At 28.5% G+C, this 26,014-nt stretch overlaps 1 protein-coding gene across 2 annotated transcripts; it reads left to right on the forward strand.

Annotated features, from left to right (window-relative positions):
• Positions 1-47: 47 nt before the first annotated feature.
• Positions 48-25,981, forward strand: LOC127068581 (fatty acid synthase). Of its 2 annotated transcripts, none has more exons than XM_051004913.1 (10): positions 48-472; positions 15,860-16,062; positions 16,159-16,512; positions 17,240-20,403; positions 20,488-20,941; positions 21,169-21,532; positions 21,609-23,095; positions 23,193-24,121; positions 24,230-24,466; positions 24,552-25,981. In XM_051004913.1, the coding sequence occupies exons 2-10, from the start codon at positions 15,954-15,956 to the stop codon at positions 24,651-24,653; spliced, it is 7,200 nt and encodes a 2,399-aa protein (XP_050860870.1). In that variant the 5' UTR covers positions 48-472; positions 15,860-15,953; the 3' UTR covers positions 24,654-25,981. The 2 variants fall into 2 exon arrangements, with proteins under 2 accessions (XP_050860870.1, XP_050860871.1); XM_051004914.1 differs by having other exon boundaries at positions 48-286.
• The last annotated feature ends 33 nt before the right edge of the window (positions 25,982-26,014 follow it).

Raw genomic sequence — 26,014 nt, forward strand, 5'->3', positions numbered from 1 at the left:
ATTGGTCGGCGCCACATGGTCTGATGTCAGACCACGGGGCCAGCCTAATTCAATAATAACAAGATGCTCGCGAGCCGGACGCCAGCCAGTCTTCTGCGACAAGCCGGTGTTAACACTTGTAGCTTAGCGCCATTAAAGAGGAAGTGTTCCGCGTCGCGTTTTGTGTGTCGTCGTCATCGTCGTCGCCGTCGTCGTCGCCGTTGTCGTCGCCGTCATCATCGTTGTCGTCTTTGAGGCCATTTCGTGTGTGCTTATGAAACTAGAATCTCAATAGAAAAATAAACGGGTAAGAGACTTGCTGTTGCTCTTCGAACAAGAAGAGGAAAAAGAATAGAGAAAAAGAGTATATATATACATATACACATATATATAAAGAAAGAACGAGAGAGAGAGAGAGAGAGAGAGAGAGAGAGAGAGAGAGAGAGAGAGAGAGAAACACAACGGAGAGGATATTACGTTTCATTCGTATCAGGTGAGTCTTTAGCATCCTTCTTCAATTCTTTTCTTTAATTCTAATATTACATATCTCATAAAATAATGTTGTTTAGGTAAGTATATTTATAAAAATTGTCGGTTTTCGTAAGAAAGTTTCTGCATCGATTAGAACAAGACGGTTATAGATATAGCATTACAAATTCGCGCGTTGTGAAGAGACGCCTAACTAAAGAAGGGAGGACCGATCGATCGTCCCTGTATTTTCCAACATATGAATATATATATATATATATATGTATATAAAAGCATTTATATATATATATGTATTATGTATGATGTATATATATATCATCATTATTGTATTTAGGCATAGACAGATTTGTATTTCTCTGTATCCAAGTAATCTGAACCGGCTTTATCTAATATACGTTAAAATTTTTTAATCCTTCTGACCTTTCAATAATATATGTATGTAAACACAAAGATAATAAGTTTGCTAAATTCATGTCCGCCATTGTCCTCTGCTGGGTTTTTATAAAAACGGGCTTTACGACTCTAACCTATCGCGCGCGCGCGTGTGTGTGTCTATATATATATATATATATATATATATATATATATATAATTCGTTCGATGTCATTACTTTTTCTGTTATATTATATATTAGACTATATATGACATTGTACACATATGTAGAAGTTATTCGAGAAATGTTATCATAATAATATCAAAGAAAGGAATAAAAGTGCACTACTTTTCGTTTTCGCGGAGGGATACGACAAAGTGTCGAGTTACTCGATCGATAGTACACTTGAGTGTACTGACTTTACTTTTCTAACATATACATACATATATACATTTGTATATATGCATGTTTATCTATCATAATGAAAAATGATATTTTTCATTATAGATTATAATATAGAAAGAGTTTTTTTTATTAGAGTTGAAGAGTAATGAAATGCGAGAGAGGGGGAGAGAAAGAGGAACAATTTATATAGTTAGAAACAATTTATCTGTTAAGCAAATTGTATATGTAAATATCGACAAATATATACATAGCTACAATATAACCTATAAAACTGACAAACTAACTATAAACTGACTTATAGAGAAAGGAGATACATATACAAGAGAGAAAGAGAGAGAACAATAGAGAAACGCCATCCGAACGACGTATTAGTATGGTAGTAAGACGACACTCCTCGAGAGCGTAAATTACAAACTATGGTAGTAACGGTCGATGATACCTTTGTTCTTTCCGGCTTATGATCACATGCCCTTTCAGAATTTCTATTCGCTATCCATATTCGTAGAAAGTATGTATGGATATTTACGATGCGTATATATATGGTGTATGGTATGTGTGTCTATTGTTTCGTGCTCGATTACTTGAAACGTGTTTCTTTTTATTATTTTAAAACATTCTCTCTCTCTCTCTCTGTTCTTTTTTTAACTTTTTCTATTTTGATCACGTGATATATATATATATATATATATATATATATATATATATATATATGAGAAATAATACTATAGGTCTGACTCGAACGATACACGCTACTAACTGCATTATAAACTGGTGATACTTTCAACTATTATGCTTCATTGGCAGTGATAATCTCAGCGTCATGCCGGACGTGCACTTTTCTCTTTCGGAGATTAGAAGTCATTTTTATTTTTATTACTTTTTATTTGTTTTTACTTACATATTTATTTATTTATTGCTTATTTATTTATTTTGTTTTTATTTTTTGTATCTTATTCCGTATTGCAATTATCGATTAAGAACGCATACTTAGTTTTTCGATGATTCTTATACTCTTCATTATAATATTTATCATTTTCAACAAATATTTTTATGATTGAACGAAGATTGATACTTTTTTTTATTATTCTATTACTTATTTATCTTCTGTTATTTAAAAAAAAATCATATATATTAAAGAAAAAAATATATATAGGTTATGTTTAACGAGACCAAGAATGTTCATTAATCGATATGATTTATATTATTATTATAAAAGAAAATTTATCATTATTGATGTCATTAAACATTAGATTTATATTCCAGATATTAATATCTCGATTGATGTAACTGACGGTTTAATATTCAATTAGAAAATAACATTTAGAAAGTATATATTTACCGATCGTGGAAAAAGAACTTAATTTGAATAGATGGAAATTTGTTTGATACTATTTTTAATATTTTAATATTACAGAAGTATTATTTTTCAAGAATAAATGTATATACTTAATTTCCTTTTGTTGTTATAGAAAAATAAATTTTATAGATTATTCAAGCTCAAATGTCAAAATATTTCGATATGTTACATAGATCACAATCTTAGATCATTTTCATAATTATCGGCTTATATTTTATAATGGTATGTGAGGGGAAAAAGATTATATACTTATGCAATATATACACAATATATATATATATATATATTTCTCTTGTCGAAGAATAATGTAAAAATCAAAAATATTATATATAAGTAGCAAATTTATGAAATTAATCGATATAAGTTAGACATTAATTTATATTTAATATATAAATTCGACATATATATTTATTCTCGAATTTATATATATATATATGTATAAATTTGAGAATAAATATTTATGATAAAATCCTAACGAAATAATATTTATGTAATTGTTTTCCGAATTAAAAAGAGATACAAAAAAAAACTACAAAGCAATAAAAATGTCTAATCTGCAATGTTACTTTCAAAATACGTTAAATTATCTCGAAAGAATAATAAAAAAACATCGTTAATGTTTCTTTGGAGTGAAATTTCAAGATTTCGTATCTAATATATCAATGATTGTGCGTAGTTTCTTTCTCTCTCTCTCTCTCTCTTTCTCTCTCTCTCTCTCTCTCTCTCTCTCTCTCTCTCTCTCTCTCTCTCTTTTTTTATTTTCGAAATTACTCAACGTTTATGCAATATCATTTCGCGTAAAATTAAAGTAAATATCTTTCATAATTTTCTTTATTTACGATTTAAATAAAGATGTTTTTCTTTTTCTATCGTAAAATTATATCAATTCTTTTTAATACAATGTCATTTATTACGGTGTTCATTCTTCAATGCTGTCGTAATAGACAGAAAAACAAATTCTTTTCCCCTCCCTTCGTATAAGAAATGTTATAGTTATTTAATACACTTTTATCGATTGAGAAAAATGCAAATATTTCTCAATTAAATTTAAACTGAAATATTTAATGATAGGATCGTCTTAAGTAATAATAACGTTGAATGAGTAATAATTCAGCGAATCATTCTCTTTCTTGATTACACATACGGTGAGATTAGGTCATTCGAAATACGATAAGAGATAAGGGGAAATAGAAAAAGTAAAAGAGTGCGAGATAAAAGTTATTCGTAGTATACGAAATTGTTCTTTTTATATTTATTTTACTTTATATTTAGTTCATAATGTTTTATTATGATCCTTTATATAAAGGATATGTATCATAATGTCAGGACCTGTTTTTACGAGTAGATAGGAAATACAACGAATAAAAGTTCGTATAAAAAAAGTTATCACAATTAACCTTGTCTCAAAGTTATACCCATTTTTGTATATCCGTTATTCTTTACTCTCGGTTTGTATATAAGTTTCCAATCAAACTCGTATCAGAAAAATGTTGCAATCTTTCAAAAATTCCAGATATAATAACCTGTATCTCGTAAACGTTCATCTAATCTTTGAAATGTTTTCTTATCTGATAGATGTCTATTAGGAAAACGATTCACGTACAGACCTCTTGCTTCAGCTGAATTACATTCATGAAGGTCATACATTAAATATTTGTCTGCCATGGACCCACATGTATGATACATCCTATATATACAGGTACAAATACAATATGTGTGATATGTATTTATATATATATACTATATATATATATAATATATATATATATATACATATATATATTGTGTGTGTGTGCGCGCGCGTGTATATATATATATATATGTATATATATATAATTAGTATATTTTCCTTGTGTCAAGCATGACGTCATAGATAAAACAAAGCTGAATTGTAGTTATAGGGAAGTCATAAACGCACAAAGATTTTAATTTTTATATTATTGATATTTATCAATCTAATCATGTGTATTGGAATTTTATTTATTGGATATCTGTCACTATTTAGTTGAATCAATTTAGACTGATAATTTCAGGTTGATCCCCAGTGGTTATCAATTTATAATAAAGTATTCAAAAAATTTGATTTTTTCTTTTTTATTTTTTTCTTATTTACATGGATATCATTACAAATTAAATAGCTTATATTTTTAGATGGATATAACAGAGAGTGTGATCGACTACAGTTATATATGAAATGTAATATCGGTAAAATTGCACATATAGCACTTCTTTTCTCCTTAGATTTTTAATGATTTTTTCCCGTAATTGAGTTACACTTTCGTCAAAAACGACAGCGATTACGATCGAATTTTATTTTCAAGCTTCTCAATATCTTTACAGATTTGTTAGTCAGTAAAACATGGAATGAGATATTATCTACAACAGATAAATTGAGATTTATAATTATAATTAATGAATTTATCTTACTGAGGATCTTCACACTATTGTAGTAATGATAATTGAATTGAAAAATTTATATAAATATTGACATTTACTCAAATTCTTGGCGTCATTGATGCTACTACAGAGAAATCAGTGCCTGTCTTTTGAACATAGCACAAAGAAAAAAAGAAAATCGAATGACGACAAATCATACGATCATGACAATTAATTAATTATGATGTGATTTCGTGAGAAAATCTTTCCTTTGAAGTTAAAATTTATTCAAATGATCCGCCATTTTCCTTATATAATTTTCTTATACGTAATAAATAACTAGATATATATAAATGTATTTAAATGAGTTTTAAAATGAATGTTAATAATGTCGATTCCATATATCAAATGTTTTGAATATTATTTCTGTTACATCATATTATGAAAAAATATCTCCTTTCCTCCTGAATTGAATTATGATCGTATTGTGCAAAAAAACTGCTACAAGGATTGTTATATGATGTTTCGATATAATTGTAATCGATTATGCTATATGTTACATATACGATAAACATTTTTTTTTAACTTTTTGTTAACTCATATTACAAATCCTTTTGTATATATTATTCGAGTAGAGTTTTTTTGTTACAAGTATGTATATCTATATGGTGTGTGTGTGTGTGTGTGTGTGTGTGTGTATAAAATACATGTATTGTAACAAAATTTATACGCATGCGCGCGCGTGCGGGTTTGTGTACATTAAATATTCAAGATAGCAGAAATATTATTAACTTCGTGATAACTTCGTCTTAAGTTTGTAAAACATTAATCCATGCACCGAACATTGAAAAAACTTTTTTTCAAGGAGAAAAAAGAAAAAAGAGAGAAAAGAAAATGTTTTATTTGAAAGTCAATGAGATGAGAAGTTAAAATTCATTCAAATGATTTACGTATATTCTCATTTTCTTTAACACTTGTCTCTCTAATTAACACCAGAAATATACGTATACGTATATATTATATACAATACATATATCATCATTCTAGCAAGTTTTTAAATGAGTGTCAATAATGACGATTCCACGTATCGAATGTTTTGAATGTTACGTCTATGTCGCAGTTTGTGGTTGATCTTTGATTTCGACTTCAGTAATTTATTCAAAGATTTTCTTTATTTCTATTTCTTTTTCTTCTATACCTTTTTTTTGGAACGTGATGCAAGATCATATTCAATTGATGAGATTAGAAAAAGCTAATTGTTTTTTAGAGATTAGAAATGCTAATGATTTTCTAACGTTTTCGATAAATTTTGATAAAAATAAAAATTATTTTATCTTCTTTCATATTATTGTCGGTCATACATTAAAAAAAAATTGTCTTTCAATATCGACAATAGTAATATATAATGTTAATATATATATATATATATATATATATATATATAATATTATTAATTATATTTAATTCATTAATTAATTTTTAATTTCCATTAAATTAATATAATTATTATAATATATTGTTAAATTATATCATATCATATATTATATTCATACAAAATATCAAAATTTATATACGCACACACATTCTTAATGATTAATTTTTACATGAATATTTTACAAAATTAATAGAAAATGTTGAATTCAATTGTTTTTTTGTAATCTTAAATTTTATTTTTTTACGTATTTGTCTATATGTATGTAAGATCACTAAATTAATTTTTTATTTTCTTTTTCCGTTTTTTCCTTTCATAAAAAAACAGAAAAGTAATAGAAAGATAACAGAAAGTTGACAAAAGAAAACGAATTGTTCATGTTTCTGCGTATATCTATGATTTAGAAGACGAAAGAGAAAGATTTGGTAAAGAATCATTTGGTAAAGTAGCATGTTATAAATAATCTGTGAATGAAAAAGGAAGGAAGAAAAAAAGAAAAGTGAGAAGCGTTGATCGTTTTGAATATATTTTAAGAGCAATATTTGTATTCCTTGGATATATTCATTTGTATACCGTTGACACGATTAACAGATTAAGACGTGCGTTTTCTTTATTTGACTCTCAGATATCATATCTCATATAAATTAAAAAGATTGAATACTGTTATCCATTTAATTATTTCTTTGAATTGAAATGCCAAACTAAAAATATTCGTTGGAAGAAAGGTAATGGTATTCGAAAACAATAAAAGATATTATTATCTAGAAAACAATTAATAAATAAGGCATGCTTCCAAAACGAGTTATTTCGTTATGATTATTCATCAACGTGTGTCTATATCATATACACCCGAGTATCTTATTACCGATCGCCTGTTCCATCGATCTATTATGGATGCATATGTGGTTGACCTTAATCAATGGTTTCGGATTAAATTATTCTCCTCTTCGTCGTAAAGTTAGACGTAATTCTTTTTTGTCCGATTGTTGCAATATTGAAAAAAAAATTTAATAAATGAATTCTATTACTTTTTTTTTCTCTTTTTTCTGTCTGTTTTTTTTCTTTTCTCTCTTTTCTTTTTTCTTTTTTTAAAGTAAAAAAATGAAAGTAATAAAGAGTAGATTAAATGAGATATATAAAATGAGAAATGAAACAAACTTTTAAGAGGATTTGGTAAAATAAGAGACTAGGAAATATTAAGAAGAAATAGAACAAAAAATAGATAATCATAAATAATTGAAAAAGGAGGAAAGATGATTACCTGATTACTTTATTATAACATAATGTTTACTATTTTAAATAATATTAGCGTATATATTCGGCAGATAATATGTAAAGATCGATAAATTTGTTAAATAAGAAGAAGAAAGGATAAGAAAATAAGAAGTGCTACCATCTGGTGAGAAAGAGAAGAATTTTGTTTAATATTAAGCTTTTATAACTGAAATTTGTTTTATGAAAAAGAAAATTATATAAGTGAAATCTATGTGCTATAAATTATATACATATACGTATATACTAGTGTATAGTGTAGTATAGTTATACTAGTATATAATTATTACAACTTATAAGTGTCTATATATAATATTCTATCTATTGTATAATAATAGTTTCTAGTATATTTATAATGTATAGTTATACTAAAATAACTTATAATACTAATATACTAGTATAATTAGCAAATAATTATTTGAATATAGGCAGACAATTAATTTTGTAATGTCAAACAAATTTTGTAACGTAAAATGAAATAAAATACATATATGAATATATGAGTTCAAAGTTACACAGAGTTAAAAATAAAACAAAAGTTTTATAAGGTTTACTTAACGGATATGAGAACTATACAATTTTGTTTGAAGTTATAAGACTGAGGATTAATCAAATTGATAGATAGCAAGCAATAGAATTAAATGTTTCAGAATAATCAATCTCTTCCTTTTATTTAAAATCTCTAGCAAAAAATGTGACTTTGAATCTTGTTGTCTTGTTTTTGACGTAAGAGCCAGCGACAAGTTAAAGATTTAATCCGTTCTGAAGGTTCTATCAAATTTCAGATTTTCATTTTGATTAAATTCTTCAGATATTTCTTTATATTACTTTTCATCTTTCAAGGCTTTTAAGATAGAAATGTGTTCAACTTATTCCATCGTAGCCATATTCACTTGGTTTCCTTTGTAGTAATGACCCATTATATAATCTCTGAATTTAGCAGGCATCTTTAAGATATGACAATCACACAGATTTAAAGTTGTATGCTGAGTTTGGTTTAATGGAATAGTTGGATGGAATAGTTGGATGGAATTAAAATCATAAAAATCCAAGTTGTCAGACTATTAATCATCATTTGAATCTTCAGAGTTGGAATTTTTGAATTTAGAACTTTCAAATTTTTTTCTTGAATTTTCATTTTGATCTTCTATCAGAAAAGCTTCAGTTTCAGTGATTTTTTTTCAACACAAACTTTCTCATAAAAAATTAAATTTAACAGTAACAATATCACTTTAAACATCATACTTAGATTCTTATTTGCATCATTAACATTATAGCCAAGATAGTAAAAAAATGATGAAATTTGGGTGGTAACATTTCCAACATTTTGTTTATAATCCATCTTTTTTTAATCTCTTTATCTTCAACAGCTAAATACTTAGCATATTGTTGAATTGTCATGCAATTTTTAATAACTAACTTGCCAGTGTCATATTTAAAATTAAAGAACTGTCTTTATATGTCTTATTTCAATTGAGAGATTAAAAAATAAAGCAATTCTGAGCATAATCTATTATAATGGATATGAGAGCTATTAAAATAATCACTTCTAATTATAATGGATATATATATATATATATTTATTTATTTAAGAAATTGATTATTTTAAACGCGCCAGTAATATAAGTATTAATGTTTTAGACTAATAATACATATATTATGGGCTCAATATATAATCTATTAGTTTACGACCTATTAAAATTACTTACTCTGCGCTTTATAATTAATTATTTTTTTCACATATGCTAAATAAATTACATATTTTCAGTGAAAAGGGACAGATAATCTGAATTAATGATCATATATCTTTTTCCATATCAATAACAAATCGCATTTAATACATTAACACTATATCAAGATGAGACAGCAATATTAATTAGTATGTTACTATTGTTTTTAATTAGTTAATTGATATCGCTTTACAACAAGGAAATATTTAAATCGACTATTAATATTCTTCTGATTATTATCATTGTAAAAATTTACATTAAAACTCATTCAAATCAATCTTTCGTAATATATATGAATAATGAATCTAAATGAATGTGTTACGAGCTTATTCTTTTTTCTTCGCACGTTCGAACATTATATAAAATGATATCTTTCAGAAAAAATGTTTTCATGAAAATTCTTGAAAATAATATTTACATCAACAGTGAATGCAGATATACAATTTTTGATCGATTTTATAAATAAACAATAATATAAACAAACGATAAGTAAGATCTTATTTTAAAGATAATGCTTAGTTAATTTTTTCAAATTTTCTGATGACAGAAAGTCTGAAAAAGTTCATGTCATCGCTTAAAAAACCTTTATTTTTAAAATGAGAAAATATTAATTAAAATCTATCAAGAAATACGTTTAGGATTCAATGTTAGTGCGTAAAAATAGTTTTTCTGAAAAATAAGTTTCGTATGGTATTCTTGAAATATGCGAAAAAAGAAAAGAAGCTCCTATTCTCATTACTGATTTTCATTTATATATTTGAGCGATGTGCTTTCGTAAAATAAACGAGTTTGCTTATTTGCTTATGAAAATTGATGCTCAAATTTTTAAATCGGTTTAAAGAATAATAAAGAAGGTCACATTTCGTAATGCTCATACGAAGTAGAGTTACGATAAACCAATTCAAGGGCATCATTTTAATGTACTTTGAACGAATGATTGTATGATAAAATTTTATGATAAAATAAGGGAAATACAGATTAAGCCGTTCTTGTAATGCTAATTTTCAATTTCTGAAATATTGTTAAATTTTAGAAAATTTTGTAGTTTCGTTTTATATATTAAAAACATCTTATAAGCAATGTTTATCGCAATGGCAAGCATTTAATAATTTGAATAAAAATAGGGATGTGATATTTTTATACTATATATTGCATATTATAAAATTTCCAATACTGTAATTAGATAAAATAGACAGAATTGAAAAATTGAGCAAGTATTACATTTCTAAACCCAAAGACTACAAATACTTTAATATACTTAATTCATTAAATGTATATATCTATATTTTATATTTTTTGTTATATTGTTAATAAGATTCTATATGTAAAAAAAAAGTGAAAAACGTAATTCGGAATAGAAGTTAGATTATTCCAACAGGGTTTTTCTTTTTTCTTTTCTTTTTTTTTCTTCTCTTTTCTTTTCATTAATGTAAAGAAATATTATTACTTATATATTTTTTGCAATTACATTTAAATTTTCTTTTCCTTTTATGTAAAAGAATATAATTAACTATATATTTTTTACGATTACATTTAAATTCTAATTAAAATTCAAGTTAGAGAAAAATTAATCACTTGTTTGGAATGCACATATTATTACTTTTATATTTACTATTATATATCGTATGCTTCTGTGTATGTGTGTGTAAATTATATCAATTATTCTTTATGTATTTATGTATTATAAAACAATGTTTATCACCACTATCAAAGAAGAATATATATAAATAGGACAAAACTAAAAAGTGTCAGTTCACATATTAATTATTTGTTCCGTATCGAAGCATATGTAATGCATTTGATTTCCTTTTAAAATGCTTTGATTTCACTCGTTTATTTGAATATCTTACGATATTTCGAATAAATAATTCTGACAAATAGACAAATAGAATTCTAAATGCTGATATTCTAAAACAATTTAGATATTTTGTTTTATTAATTGTATTTTTAGACAGGCAAATCCAATCCCAATAAATATATTTATCATTTAATCAAGATGTGCTTAAACGTATCCTATAGAAATAGTTTAATTAGGAGACCCGAAATATTTGTATTTAAGAATGAAAAGATTCTTTTAAATAATTAATTTTTGCTTTCTTAGTAGTTTAGAAAAACTGTTAATGAACATATCGGAGATGCATAATCCGTAACATGCTTCTGATTAATGAGAAGGATCGTTTTTTTTCCTTTCTATTATTTACCTAAGTTCCATCATCATTTTTCTCCTATTTCTTTTCCCTTTTTCTTTTTCTTTTTCTTTTTTTTTTCTTTTCTCTTTCTTTTCTTATCTCCAAAATAGAAATCATGTAGGATTATGAGTCGAATGAACAGTCTCGTTCCATCTCAAGAAACTTTCGGTTGTATACAGATAGATCTAAAATTTAATCAGATTTCAATTACGCTAACGATAATATTCGATCTATGGTACTTTCTTTCGTCACTTTAACGAAATTTTCGACATTTTGTGCGATTACACGAAACATGGTCTAGGAGTTCGATCTATAAAGTCCGTTCTGAAGAACCCTACTGAAAAAGAGTCCTCGAGAGGATTCAGGACGAAACTTTATCGTAATATCATAATTTTCGCAAAAACGTGGCATTATAGGTAACATACGTTGCTTCAATATCTATTCGCTCAATAATTTTTTTTTTTTTTTTTTAACGTATTTATGAACGAATAATTTCTAATACTTCTAATCTTGGCCTTTGTCAAGCATTATATATTAGTACGTAACTAGTACACACATAATTTTTTTTTACTTTGTAGTACTTTTTTTTTTACCTTTCATTAAGTCTATACGATTCAATTGAGACGGTTTTCTAGTTATTAATAAAGTGCATGTAGCATTTTAATAGAGTTAGTGATAAATTCACGTATAATTAATCTTTTTGAATACAAAAATACTTATATGCTTAACTTATGATTCTTGCTCGGCGAGATTTAAATTATATTTTTTTCAAATTGATCTTTCGTAACGTTATAATTAATAAGAATGAATTTCTGTTTTATGTGTGAAATATTACGTAAATTTTTAACAACTCTGAAATCAAAAAAGAAAAAAGAAAAAAAAAGGAAAGAAATTGAGATTCGAATGTGAACTTTTGAGACTCGTAAATATCTAGAAAAAAGTTATTCAGTTATTCTAAAAATACGTTGACTGATCATTCTCTCGTTTGATCAAGAAATTAAATTTTATCATATTTATTTCTGAAATTAATAGAAATAGGAATAAAATAAAAAAAAAGCAGGACATTATCTTTCGATCGTTATAGATTGATTTTTGTTTATATTGTTCATTTTTCTAAATTGTACAAGTGTGTGTGTGTGTGTGCGCGCGTGTATGCGTGCGTATGCACTACTATTATTATCATCAATGCAATTTTTTAACTTAATGTAAAGGGAAAAAGAAAAAAAAAGAATACGTAGATACATAATTATTATCTATATATTATGCATTATTGAGGAAAAATTTTCGAGGACGTTTTCGGATCACATGATTTGTAGAAATATATTACTGACATGTAGGCGTAAATTAGAGTACGTGGTCGAACAGGTCACGACACATTCTTGATGTTCGTGACATTTTATACGTTACGATTAACGAGTACTATCTCACGACGAAAGACCTTCAAAAATGTAGAATAATTTATTACTTAAAGTACGAAATTGAAGTGGAACTTCTTTAATTTTTTCAGTCTTCATATTTGTAGATAGCAATATCACTGTATATATATACATATATATTTATACATACATACATACATATACATACATATATACATACATTACATATATATACATACAGATTACATACATATACATACATACATAAATATTCGATACATGTGACATTGAATCGAACATTTACCATCAGAAACAGAATGCCAAATAAACAAAAATTACGGTCATTTCGTATTTACATAATACATTTCTCTTTTTTTTTTTTCGACATAATCTCTATCGTAATGTTGTTACTACTATTACTATACTATTATATATATACATACACACACACATATACATGCACACAATGCTGTGTGTGTGTATAACATTTTTATTTAGGATATCTAATTATTTTTTTGTAGTATTGTCAAACAACATCTATTCGGTAAATAAATAATGGAATGTGATAAATATCGGTTATTGTTAAAGAATAAATAATAATATTAATTAATTGTAATATTGTAATTGTAATCTCATCAATTAAAGGACATTTTTAAATGGTCATTCTTTTATTATTTGAGATATAATGTAACATTAATAATATTGTATACCGTTTCTGAGTTTTAAGTTAAATATTTTCTGACAGTGAAATTCGATAGGAATGTGCAGTGCTTTGAATTTTTATGAAATTCAAGCATAGAATTTTTTCAATCAAAATATTTTCAAGAGAGAAAGAAAGAAAAAAATTAGTAGTAATTATATATGATAGCTCGTGCGATGTCAAATGTTAATTTTGTTCTTTGATAATGTAAGATGAAATAGGTAGACACACGCGCACATTGTATATGAATATGTGCATATATAAGAGAAATTTTTATAAATGAAATATTAAGAATGTTGACAAATTTATTTCTTACTGTTCTTTTAATGAAAATCTAATTTGAAAGCGAAAGTCGATAACATGTGAACTTTCTCTTAGATAACGTAGATAGAATTCGTAAACACTTGTTCCGAGCTCATAAAAATTCATACTTAAAAAGAAAATCATTTGATGATTATTCAACATGGATGTTTTTTTTTCTTATATTTATTTTTAATACTATATTGAAGATAATATCAATTAAAATTATTTACTTCGTTATAAATTCCATGCTGATTTAATGTAACAATTTTTTATCATCTAAAAAAATATCATCATAAAAATTTATATTCAAAGAAAAAAGAAAAAGAAATTTTTTTTTTCTCTAATAATATATTTTTTGTTTTGATCTTGTATTGTTTAAGATAGAATTATTGAAATTTTATACAGAATATAATATACAGAAATGTAATACTATTTTTCAAATTTCTGCATTATTAATTATTGACATGTCATGTCATGGAATTCACTGTTGCTTTAAACGACACTCAATTTTCTTTTGTATATGCGTGCGATATGTAATATATATATAGTATATATACTATATACATACACATATATACTAACAGAAGTTAAGAAATAAAGTAATCGTTTGTCCATTTTATATAATATTCTTTATCTTTTGAAAAATATAGGTTGAAATTGAAAATAGCATAATGAGATAATATGATGTGTGAAATATTATCTCATTATACTATTTTTAGTTTCAATTTATGTATTTCGGAAGATAAAGAATTTATAAAAATGGGTAATTGATTATTTTGTTTCTTAACTTTTGTCAGTAAGTGTATATGAACATATATATGAAAAATACACAGGCATACACATAAAGTATTTGATAATAATGTTCATATTTTTGCATTTTTATCAAATATCACATAAAACATTAAATAGATATGTTAAAAATTGATAACATTTTATGTTGTGTTAAGTTAAAGTTGAGAACATTTTTGATAGGAAATATTATTATTTATGTAATTATGGAAATATATAATTCTTTTTTGCGCGCACGTATGTGTATGTATTTCATAGCTACAAGGTGGGTTAGAAATGTTTGAAGAATTTAAAAAATTAATTATTTTTTTCGAAACTTTTTAAGTTTGTAATTAGGCTTACAGTTTTATCAACTAAGCTTATAATTTCATAATCTGAAAAAAGACAAAAATACATGTATGTAAATATATGTAAATATATGTATAATATGTAGTCATTCTATGATAAGACAAATTTTTTTGTGGCCATGAACTTGGTTGAATCAGTTAGCACGCGCAGCAACGATAATTGTAGATTAAATCCTACTTGTCATTTCGTGGATTATATATTTTTTAATTATTCAATTATTGATTAAAATATTTCATAGTATAGATTAATAGCAAGAAAATTATGATTTGTACTTGCTTTTCGTTTTTTTTTTTAATTTTATTTATCATTATTTTGATACATTATATATAATATATATTATATATAATATATAAATATATAAATATAAAGATATATAAATATATTATATATAAAATATATATTAGATAATTATAATAAAATATGAATAATTATAGATAAAAAGACAATTATGGTTAAGATATACATAATAAAATATAAATAAGAATAAACTAGTACATGTTCAATATGTACAATAAATACATGTTCAAAAATGCAGAAACAAATAATTGGTAGATGTTAGAAGTTAAGACGCAGAATGTAAGGATATAGACGGCAAAAGGTTTTTTTAATTTTTTTATTTCTATAAAAGCAAGTCTTGTAAATTTGGATGTACTTGTAGACTTGTAAAGTACTACTATAAATAAATAAAAATAGAGTTCATCTAATCATTTACTTAATGTATATATTTTTTTTAATTTTCAGCCTATTGTCCACTAGGCTACTAAATTATCCAGAAACACTTCAAGAATCCTGGAAGTGTGTATAATTAAACAAAGAAATAAAATAAGCTCCAGAAATGCCTGCTCGGTTCGAAGGTGTTAACAGTCCTATCGTACGGGAGCCAGTCGTTTCGAATGGTGTTCCCCATAGTCTCAATGAGGATATTGTCATAAGTGGTTTCTCAGGTATATCCAAATTATATTTGTACGAACATATTTTTAAGGTTCGTTATATTAATATCTTTCTTATTGTATTTATAACTAATTTAAATAATTTTGTAGGTCGTCTACCAGAGTCATCTAATATAGAAGAATTTAAAGCACAATTATTCGATGGAATCGATTTAATCACAGATGATGAACGTCGTTGGCCCTCTGGTATATATGGTTTACCAACCAGAAGTGGGAAAATTAAAGATCTTGAGTCTTTTGATGCCACTTTCTTTGGCGTACATGCTAAGCAAGCTCACGTAATGGATCCACAGCTTAGAATGCTCTTGGAAATAACCTATGAAGCTATTATCGATGCTGGCATCAATCCTGTTTCGTTAAGAGGCACAAGAACTGGTGTATTCATTGGTGTTTCTTCTTCGGAATCTGATGAATATTGGACAAGAGATCCAGAAACCGTCAATGGTGTGTACTTACATGTAATTCATGTTAGTGAACCATGAATAGTGCCTATAGATTTATTGATTTTCTATTTACTGATTTTTCTACTTTCCTAGATACAATTAGTTATAAAATTATTATATTTATTAGAAATGTACAGGATGATTCAATTAAAACAAATTATTTTACTATCTTCTATGATTTTAAAGATGGAAAAAATATTAGGTAAAACGTTATAGTTCATTCAAATTCAAACTACTTTTATCATAAACGTTTTTTTCTACCTTCAAAGCTATAAACGATATTCAGGTTATCCGTTTGCTTTAAGTCATTCTGTATACGATTATTACCATTTTAAATATCTCTAAATGAGAATTAAAAAAAAATCTTTCGACTTGAATGATATAGAAATAACTATGATATGCCATCGATGATCTTTTTTTTAAAAGGTGATTATAAGAAGTATGAAGGTCATCTTCATATTTTTATATGTGATAGCAATTTTCAAGACAAGGCCTAAGTTCAAGGTTATTCAAAATTATACATTGTGAAGAGAAAGATATATCAATTTATTAAAGTGTGTGTGTGTATATATATATACATTCATTATACGTAACTTCGTATCTCCAAAGCAATTATTCTTTACAAAAAATATCGTTATCATTATGTCATGCTTATAATCTGTTAGAAATTATTAAATTACTCTGTATAATATTATATAATAATATATCATATATGTATACTTGAACAGGATATGGTTTGACTGGATGTTGCCGGGCAATGTTCCCCAATAGAATTTCTTACACTTTCGATTTCCAAGGACCCAGCTACGCAGTAGACACAGCCTGTTCATCTTCATTATACGCAATGCACCAGGCAATATCTTCAATGAGATCTGGAGAATGTGACTCAGCTATAGTCGGTGGTTGTAATCTACTTTTGAAACCAACAAGTTCACTACAATTCCACAGATTAAACATGTTATCTTTGGATGGTATGTGCAAAGCTTTTGATGCCGATGGAAAGGGTTACGTAAGAGCAGAAGCAGCTGTGGCAATATTGTTGCAAAAATCGAAGGATGCTCGTAGAGTTTATGCCACTGTTGTTAATTCTAAAACAAATGTGGATGGTAACAAGATTCAAGGAATTACTTTTCCCAACGGAGATATGCAGAATAGGTTGATGCGTGAGGTGTACTTAGAATGTGGTGTTAATCCAGCTGATGTAGCTTACGTTGAAGCTCATGGAACTGGCACGAAAGTAGGAGATCCACAAGAAATCAACTCGATTGCAGATATATTTTGTAAGAACAGGAAAGGACCCTTGCTTATTGGATCGGTTAAATCAAATATGGGTCATTCCGAACCAGCCAGTGGATTATGTTCAATTGCAAAAATTCTTCTCGCAATGGAAACTGGCATTATTCCACCCAACTTACATTTTAATAATCCTAATACTAACATACCTTCGTTGTTGGATGGAAGGATACAGGTCGTTGACAAACCAACACCATGGAAAGGTGGCTTAGTAGCAGTGAACTCATTTGGTTTTGGTGGAGCAAATGCACATATTGTTTTACGCAGTAATCCAAAACCAAAATTATCACCAGTACTGGAAACTAAATTACCGAAACTCATAAATGTATCTGGTCGTACTGAAGAAGCTGTTAACTTTTTGTTAGATACAATCAAAGAATACGAACAGGACGATGAATTTATTTCAATAATACATGATATACATGCTAATAATATATCTGGACATTCTGTACGTGGATTTGAAATATTAGGAAACTCTAATATTCGTGAAGTAGGTCAATATAATAGTTCATCCAAACAACCTATATGGTTTATATTTTCTGGCATGGGTTCGCAATGGGCAGGTATGGGACAAAAACTCTTTTGCATTGAAACTTTTCAACGTAGTTTGCAACGTTGCGCTGAAGCATTGAAACCAGAAGGCATTGATCTGATCGATCTCATTCTACATGGAACAAACGAAAGTTTTAAGAACGTATTGAACAGTTTTGTATCAATCGCTGCTATTCAGGTTGCTTTTGTTGATTTATTAACGTTATTGGATATACATCCAGATGGTATCATTGGACATTCTGTTGGAGAGTTAGGCTGTGCTTATGCCGATGGTACTTTTACACCTGAACAAACAGTCTTAGCGGCATATTGGAGAGGTAAATGTATATTAGAATCCAACTTACCACTTGGAGGTATGGCTGCAGTTGGTCTCGGCTGGGAGGAAACATTAAAAGTTTGCCCACCTGACGTATCACCGGTTTGTCACAATGCTGCTGATTCCGTAACAGTCTCTGGCCCAGTCGATTCTGTTGTTAAATTCGTAGATGTATTGAAGAGCCAAAATATCTTCGCCAAACTTGTCGACAGTTCTGGTGTTGCTTTCCATAGCAAATACATAGCATCAGTTGGACCAAAATTACGTACAGTACTTGAGAAAATTATTCCAAATCCAAAGCAACGTTCTGCCAGATGGATCTCGAGTTCTATTCCAGAGAATGCTTGGAGTGGTCCACTCGCACAGCTTAGCTCAGCTGCATATCACGTGAACAATCTTTTGTCGCCCGTGTTATTCCAAGAAGCATTGGTTTATGTGCCAGAAAATGCAATTGTTATAGAAATTGCACCTCATTGCTTACTCCAAGCAATTCTACGCAGATCTTTACCTCCAACTGTAACAAACATCGCCCTTCATAAAAGAGATCATAACGATAATTTAGACTTCCTTTTAAGCAACATAGGAAAATTATATGCCACAGGTGCACAACCAAAAATTTCCAAATTGTATCCACTTATCAACTATCCTGTTGGCCGTGGCACACCAATGTTAAATTCCCTTGTTAAATGGGATCACTCGACCTTATGGAGTGTAGCTAATTTTTCAAAGAATGCAGCTCGTTCTGGAGAAAGTATCGTAGAAATTGATTTATCCAAAGAAACAGATGCTTATATTAGTGGACATACGATCGATGGAAGAATTTTATTCCCTGCGACTGGTTATTTAACAATCGTATGGAAAACATTTGCAAAACTTAACAATGTTGATTATGAACAGATGCCAGTGGTTTTTGAAAACGTACAGTTCCAACGTGCTACGATCATTCCAAAAGAAGGCTCAGTGAAGTTCTTGATAAACATCTTTGATGGTAGTGGTGATTTCGAGATTTGCGAAGGAGGATCAGTTACAGTTACTGGTAAAATTCGTCTGCCAGACGACATCGAAAAAGAACAACTGAACCTACCAGCTCCTACCACTCAAGATGAATCTGCTCTTATGGAATTAAATACAAAAGACGTTTATAAGGATCTCAGACTACGTGGTTACGATTACAGTGGTATTTTCCAAGGTATCAAGGTATCAGATAATCGAGGAATCAATGGACAACTTTTCTGGAATAACGATTGGATTTCATTTTTGGATACTATGCTTCAATTCTCTATACTTGGCAAGAGTGTCAAAGAGTTATATATTCCAACACGTATACAACATGTTTCTATTAATCCTACCGTTCATCTGAAATTTGTGAACGAACTCCCACAAGAAGGAGGAAGTCTTCCAGTTTATAACTATACAAATATTTCTTGCATTAAGTCAGGTGGTGTTGAAATGAGAGGTTTAAAAGCATCTTTAGCACCAAGGAGACAACAAATTCAAGCAACACCCAAACATGAACGATATACTTTCGTACCGTATGAAAATTATCAAATCCTTTCTGAAGATCCTGATAAAGCTAAGTTACATGTTTTAACTGTTTTATTGGGTATTGTCCACGAGAACATGCTCAGTATGAAATTGAAAATAGCTGAAGTAGCTGGAGAAAGAGCAGCAGAAGCGTTATTGTCGTCATTGGTGTTACAAATTTTGTACAGTGAACCTGGAATAATTAATGTGAGTATAATAATGATAAACTTGTTAAAATGTCGATGAGGATGAACAAAATTGTACAAATCAATCTTTTTTTTCTTATTATAGGTTGACTTACAATTGATCGCTACTTCGCCAGATAATTATGCTGCATCTTTGGATCAATCTAACGTAAAGATTGTAGCTAAGGATATAAACAATGCACCTGCTGGACAGGATTTACATCTTGTATTAGCAGCCGATGTACTTAGTAATAAATCTCTGACCGTCCTAGGAAATTTATCTAACTCTTTGAAAAATGGGGGTTTCATTATTTTGGAAGAGACTGGAAATTTTGACGTGAAATTATTGAAAGGTACTGGATTGACGGTCGTTAGTACACAAATTAATGCTGGGAAGACTTATGTACTTTTGAAGAAACTCGAACAGAAAGGACAACCAATAATTATACAAATTACTGAAAAAAATTTCTCATGGCTCGAAGGAGTTAAAGCTGCATTGAATAAATCTGAAACAGAAGGTCAAGAGGTTCTTTTAGTTAGTCAAGGGGAACAATTACTTGGTAAATTTATTTTTTATCTAATTATATATGAGAAGATTATACAGGATGAAAACTTTGTTTATCATAAGAACCGATCATTTTATCAAAAGAATTGAATTTTTGCGAACTCTTAACTTATGAGAAAGAATCACTTATTATTTATTTTATTTATGACACTCTGTATCTTTTATGATCATTATTAATGAATCAGGATTGATAAATAATGATAGAAATGTTTCCTTTCGTAGGTTTAATCGGTTTCATGAATTGTCTTCGTTTTGAGAGTGGTGGAAGCAACGCTCGTTACGTTTTCATTCAAGACAAAAATGCGCCGAAATTTTCTTTAACTTCACGATCTTATGCTGAACAATTGAACAAGCAATTAGTGGCCAATGTATTGAAGGGAGGTCATTGGGGAAGTTATCGTCATTTACGTTTGGAGCAACAGAACGATGCATCGTCTTTACAGGTCGAACATGCTTACATTAATACTTTGATTAGAGGTGATTTGACAAGTTTAAGATGGATTGAAAGCTCTTTGAGTTATTATCAGCCTGAAAAATATCCAGACACTGAAATGTGTAGTGTTTATTACGCTCCATTAAACTTCAGGTAATTTTCCAATTGAGATTTTCCATTTATTTATTCATTCTGTTTAATAACTTAATACACTTTGCATGTTTAATAGAGACATTATGTTGGCTACCGGAAAGTTACCACCAGATGCATTGCCAGGTGATATGGCTACTCAAGACTGTATCTTAGGTCTTGAATTTTCTGGTAGAGATACCAAAGGACGAAGAGTCATGGGAATGGTAGGATCCCGAGGATTAGCAACAACTGTGCTAGCGGATCCTGGATTTATGTGGGAAGTACCCAATAAGTGGACCTTAGAAGAAGCAGCGACTATTCCAGTTGTCTATGCAACTAGTTATTATGCTCTTTTCGTACGCGGTAGATTAAGGCCAGGCGAAACTGTTTTGATTCATGCTGGTACTGGTGGAGTTGGTCAAGCAAGTATCGCGATAGCTTTACATGCTGGATGTAAAGTATTCACTACGGTAGGATCTCAAGAGAAAAGAAACTTCTTAAAGAAGATGTTCCCACAATTGACCGATAGGAATATTGGTAACTCAAGAGATACCAGTTTTGAACAGTTGATTCTAACTGAAACTAATGGACGTGGAGTTGACGTTGTTCTGAACTCATTGGCAGAAGAAAAATTACAGGCTAGTGTAAGATGTCTTGCAAGGGATGGTCGATTCCTTGAAATTGGCAAATTTGATTTATCAAATAACAGTCTTCTAGGAATGTCTATTTTCTTGAAAAATACTTCGTTCCATGGTATACTTTTGGATGCATTATTTGAAACTGATTGTCCAGAGAAAAGAGAGGTAGTGAGATTGGTTAACGAAGGAATTAAGAGCGGAGCTGTGAAGCCACTCCCATCGACTGTCTTTTCGGAACAACAAATTGAACAAGGGTTTAGATTCATGGCTACTGGTAAACACATTGGCAAGGTATTGTTAAAGATTCGTGAGGAAGAAACACAAAAGGTTGTACAACCGTTCTCGAAGACTGTAGCAGCTATTCCACGAACATACATGAATCCAGACAAATCATACATACTTGTTGGAGGTCTTGGTGGATTTGGATTAGAACTTGCAAACTGGATGATAACTCGAGGCGCCAAACATGTCATTCTGACATCAAGATCAGGTATACGTACAGGATATCAAGCATTATGCGTTCGACGTTGGCGTGAGTCCGGTGTAAATATTGTCATTTCTACGACCGACGTTACTACGTTAGCTGGTGCAGAAAAATTAATAAAAGAAAGTAACGAGATAGCTCCTGTCGGTGGCATATTTAATTTGGCTGTTGTCTTGAACGACGCTTTCATTGAAAATCTTAACGAAAACAATTTCAAGAATGTTGCATTACCTAAAATCGATGGCACCAAGAATTTAGATCTAGCTTCGAGGAAACATTGTCCTTCTTTGGATTACTTCGTTGCCTTTTCATCGGTATCCTGTGGAAGAGGCAATTTAGGACAAACTAATTATGGTCTTGCTAATTCAGCGATGGAGAGAATAGTAGAACAGAGGCAATCTAATGGTTTACCTGGTTTGGCTATTCAATGGGGTGCCATTGGCGACGTTGGTTTAATTTTAGGTATGGTCATATCTCTTATGAAAATTTAAATATATTTTTAACGTATACGGTAATGCTTATACAAATGTTAACGCAATGTTATCTTTTTCTTCTACAGAAAATCTGGGAGATAACGATACAGAAATTGGTGGTACCCTTCCACAACGTATAAGTAGTTGTCTCTCAACGTTAGACGTATTCCTTCAACAATTACATCCTGTTCTATCGTCAATAGTTTTAGCAGATAAACATAAATCGACTGATAATACAAATCAAGTGACTCTCGTTCAAGCTGTTGGAAATATTCTAGGAATCAAAGATCTGAAATCAGTGAATCCAAATAACACTTTGGCTGATCTAGGAATGGATTCATTGATGGGTACAGAGATAAAACAAACTCTTGAAAGGAATTACGATTTAGTTCTATCAGCTCAAGAAATTCGTGGCTTGACGTTGAGCAAATTATTGGAATTGTCATCTGATAACACAGATACGAATGATGCTGCTCCAAGTACAAATAATATCTCAGAAAATGTAACGGACGAATTACTCTTCCAATATTATGAAACAGAAATTGTACCTAAGACCTCTCTCGTAGAATTAGAAACAAAGAATTCAAAGGGTACACCATTGTTCTTGATTCATGCTATAGAAGGAATTATATCTCCTCTGAAAACTTTAGCTGGTCTATTAGAACGACCTGTTTGGGGACTTCAATGTACTCAAGATGCACCACTTGATTCCATATCGGAATTAGCTGGATTTTACATAAAGCTCATGAAACAGGTACAGAAAAAAGGTCCCTTCCATATAGCAGGTTATTCTTTTGGTGCCTGTATAGCTTTTGAAATGGGCTTGCAATTAGAAAAAAGTGGAGAAAATGTTGTGTTAACTCTTCTCGATGGTTCACCAGTTTTTATCACTTTACATACTCAAAAAACTGGGAAACAAGGTAATCAGATGAATAAAGATGAATTATCTGATGGTCGTCGGAAAGCTCTGGCATTCTTCTTGAAACAGTTTAGAAAGGATATCAATTATCTTCAGGTAATATAATAAACTTAAAATTTTTAATGTTGAATGATATGTATGTGTGTGTGTATATTATAATAATACCATTTATATTTTTATTTATATCAAATATAATATTTACAGGCATACGGTATCTTAAAAGACACACAAACAGAAGAACAGACGTTAGATAAAATGTTAGAAGTAATTGGTAATACACCATTTAAACCAGAGGAATTAAAAATCGCTGGAATATTGTTCTACAAAAAATTAAGGGCTGCTAATCTTTATCAACCAAATGACAAATTTAATGGTGAAATTACATTACTCAAAGCCAAAGATAATTTTGTAGCATTGAATTACGATTATGGTCTTTCAGAGGTAATGATTTTTACTTCAAATATATTCTTATTTTATTTTTTATTTTTTAGATATAATTTTAACATTTGTCTTCCCTTTTCTATAGATTTGTAGGCAAAAAGTTAAAGTTGAAGAATTACCAGGTAATCATAGAGATATCTTAGCTGGCGATGGTGTCAAGAAAATAGCAAACGTTTTGCGACTATAAACTTATTTTAAAAGACAAAAAAAATACAATGTTGTCAATATCAATGTTCTCTCAATACCAAATTTGATACTTTATTTTATTGCATATCTACGAAGTCATTAAGGAAGATTTAAGTTTTACAAAGTATCGTGATATACTGTTTCGCTAAGAAATATCACTAATGAGAGAAAGAAAGAGAAAAAGAGAGATATATATGTATCTATAGAATTTAGTGATAATAACGACTCGTATGCAAAGTTTTGAAAGTTCCTTTTGTACAAACATTACTTCGTCGTAACTGTTTATATCATTTATTAAAATATGAACTTTCGCTTTGTTGATTTGGATCACGGCAATCTTTTAAAGAAATATGTGTTGTTACATAAATTATAAAAGAACGTGCCAAGCACAGAGCTTTAGTTTATATATATATATATAAGCTATAATTAATATAACTTAAATTAATTGTGTATAAAAAAGAAAAAGAATGGGCTACTTTAAATAAGTAGTTAATAAGCACGAAAATAATTCTAGAAAGATGAAGAAAGGTGGAGGTGCCTAGTGTATTTTTCAGAAAGGTCTCAAATACTATAAAATCTTTTCAATGGTTATTGGTGGACAAAGTAACCATTCTTAAGTTTTTATAGATATTATCATTATATTTATTCTGTTATTATATAATAGTAATAATAATAATAATAATAATAATAATAATAATAATAATAATAATTTGTTGCGTCGTTTTTCTCTCTATTTGTTTTCAATATCAGTATGAAAAGCACATAACAGAGATATCATAATTAAGTTGTTACAAAGATATAAGATATTCACACGTAAAGTTTTAAGTAAAAAATTATATATATATATATATATATATATATATATATATATATATATATAATAAAACAAAAAAATAAAAACAAACAAATGCTTGTTGAAGAGCGTTATGATAAATGGTATTTGTAAAATATATGCTAAAAAATATATTTTTTTTTAATGTATGTCCGCTTACGTCAACATTTTTATTGTATTGTATTTTCTTTTTTTAAGAAATAATGAGATCTTTTTCTTTTCATTATTATTCTTTTTTTTCTATAAGGAGATTACATCTGTTATATGAAGATGTAAAATAGATGATGGTGCATAGTACATAATATACTTAATCATTCCTTTTCAAAATAGGAATTAGATCTGTTTTGGCTAGTAATTAAGTATAATTTTTTGTTAAAAATAATCTGCGGATATGTTGATATTTATGATAACTTCAGTCAGACTTATACAATGTTGAGCATAATGTCCGTTGTTGTTTATATATTCATGTGTATTAATCGAATAAATTCTTAAATGCACCGACTTGTGTATTATTATACGTAGTATTTTAA

The sequence above is a fragment of the Vespula vulgaris genome, chromosome 13, assembly GCF_905475345.1.
Source record: "Vespula vulgaris chromosome 13, iyVesVulg1.1, whole genome shotgun sequence".
Classification (NCBI taxonomy): Eukaryota; Metazoa; Arthropoda; class Insecta; order Hymenoptera; family Vespidae; genus Vespula; species Vespula vulgaris.

Coding starts and splice junctions, on each gene's coding strand:
- LOC127068581 (XM_051004913.1), top strand. CDS start 15,954: ATGCCTGCTCGGTTCGAAGGTGTTAACAGTCCTATCGTACGGGAGCCA. Junction 16,513..17,239: donor AGATCCAGAAACCGTCAATG/GTGTGTACTTAC, acceptor ATACTTGAACAG/GATATGGTTTGACTGGATGT. Junction 23,096..23,192: donor CGACGTTGGTTTAATTTTAG/GTATGGTCATAT, acceptor TTTCTTCTACAG/AAAATCTGGGAGATAACGAT.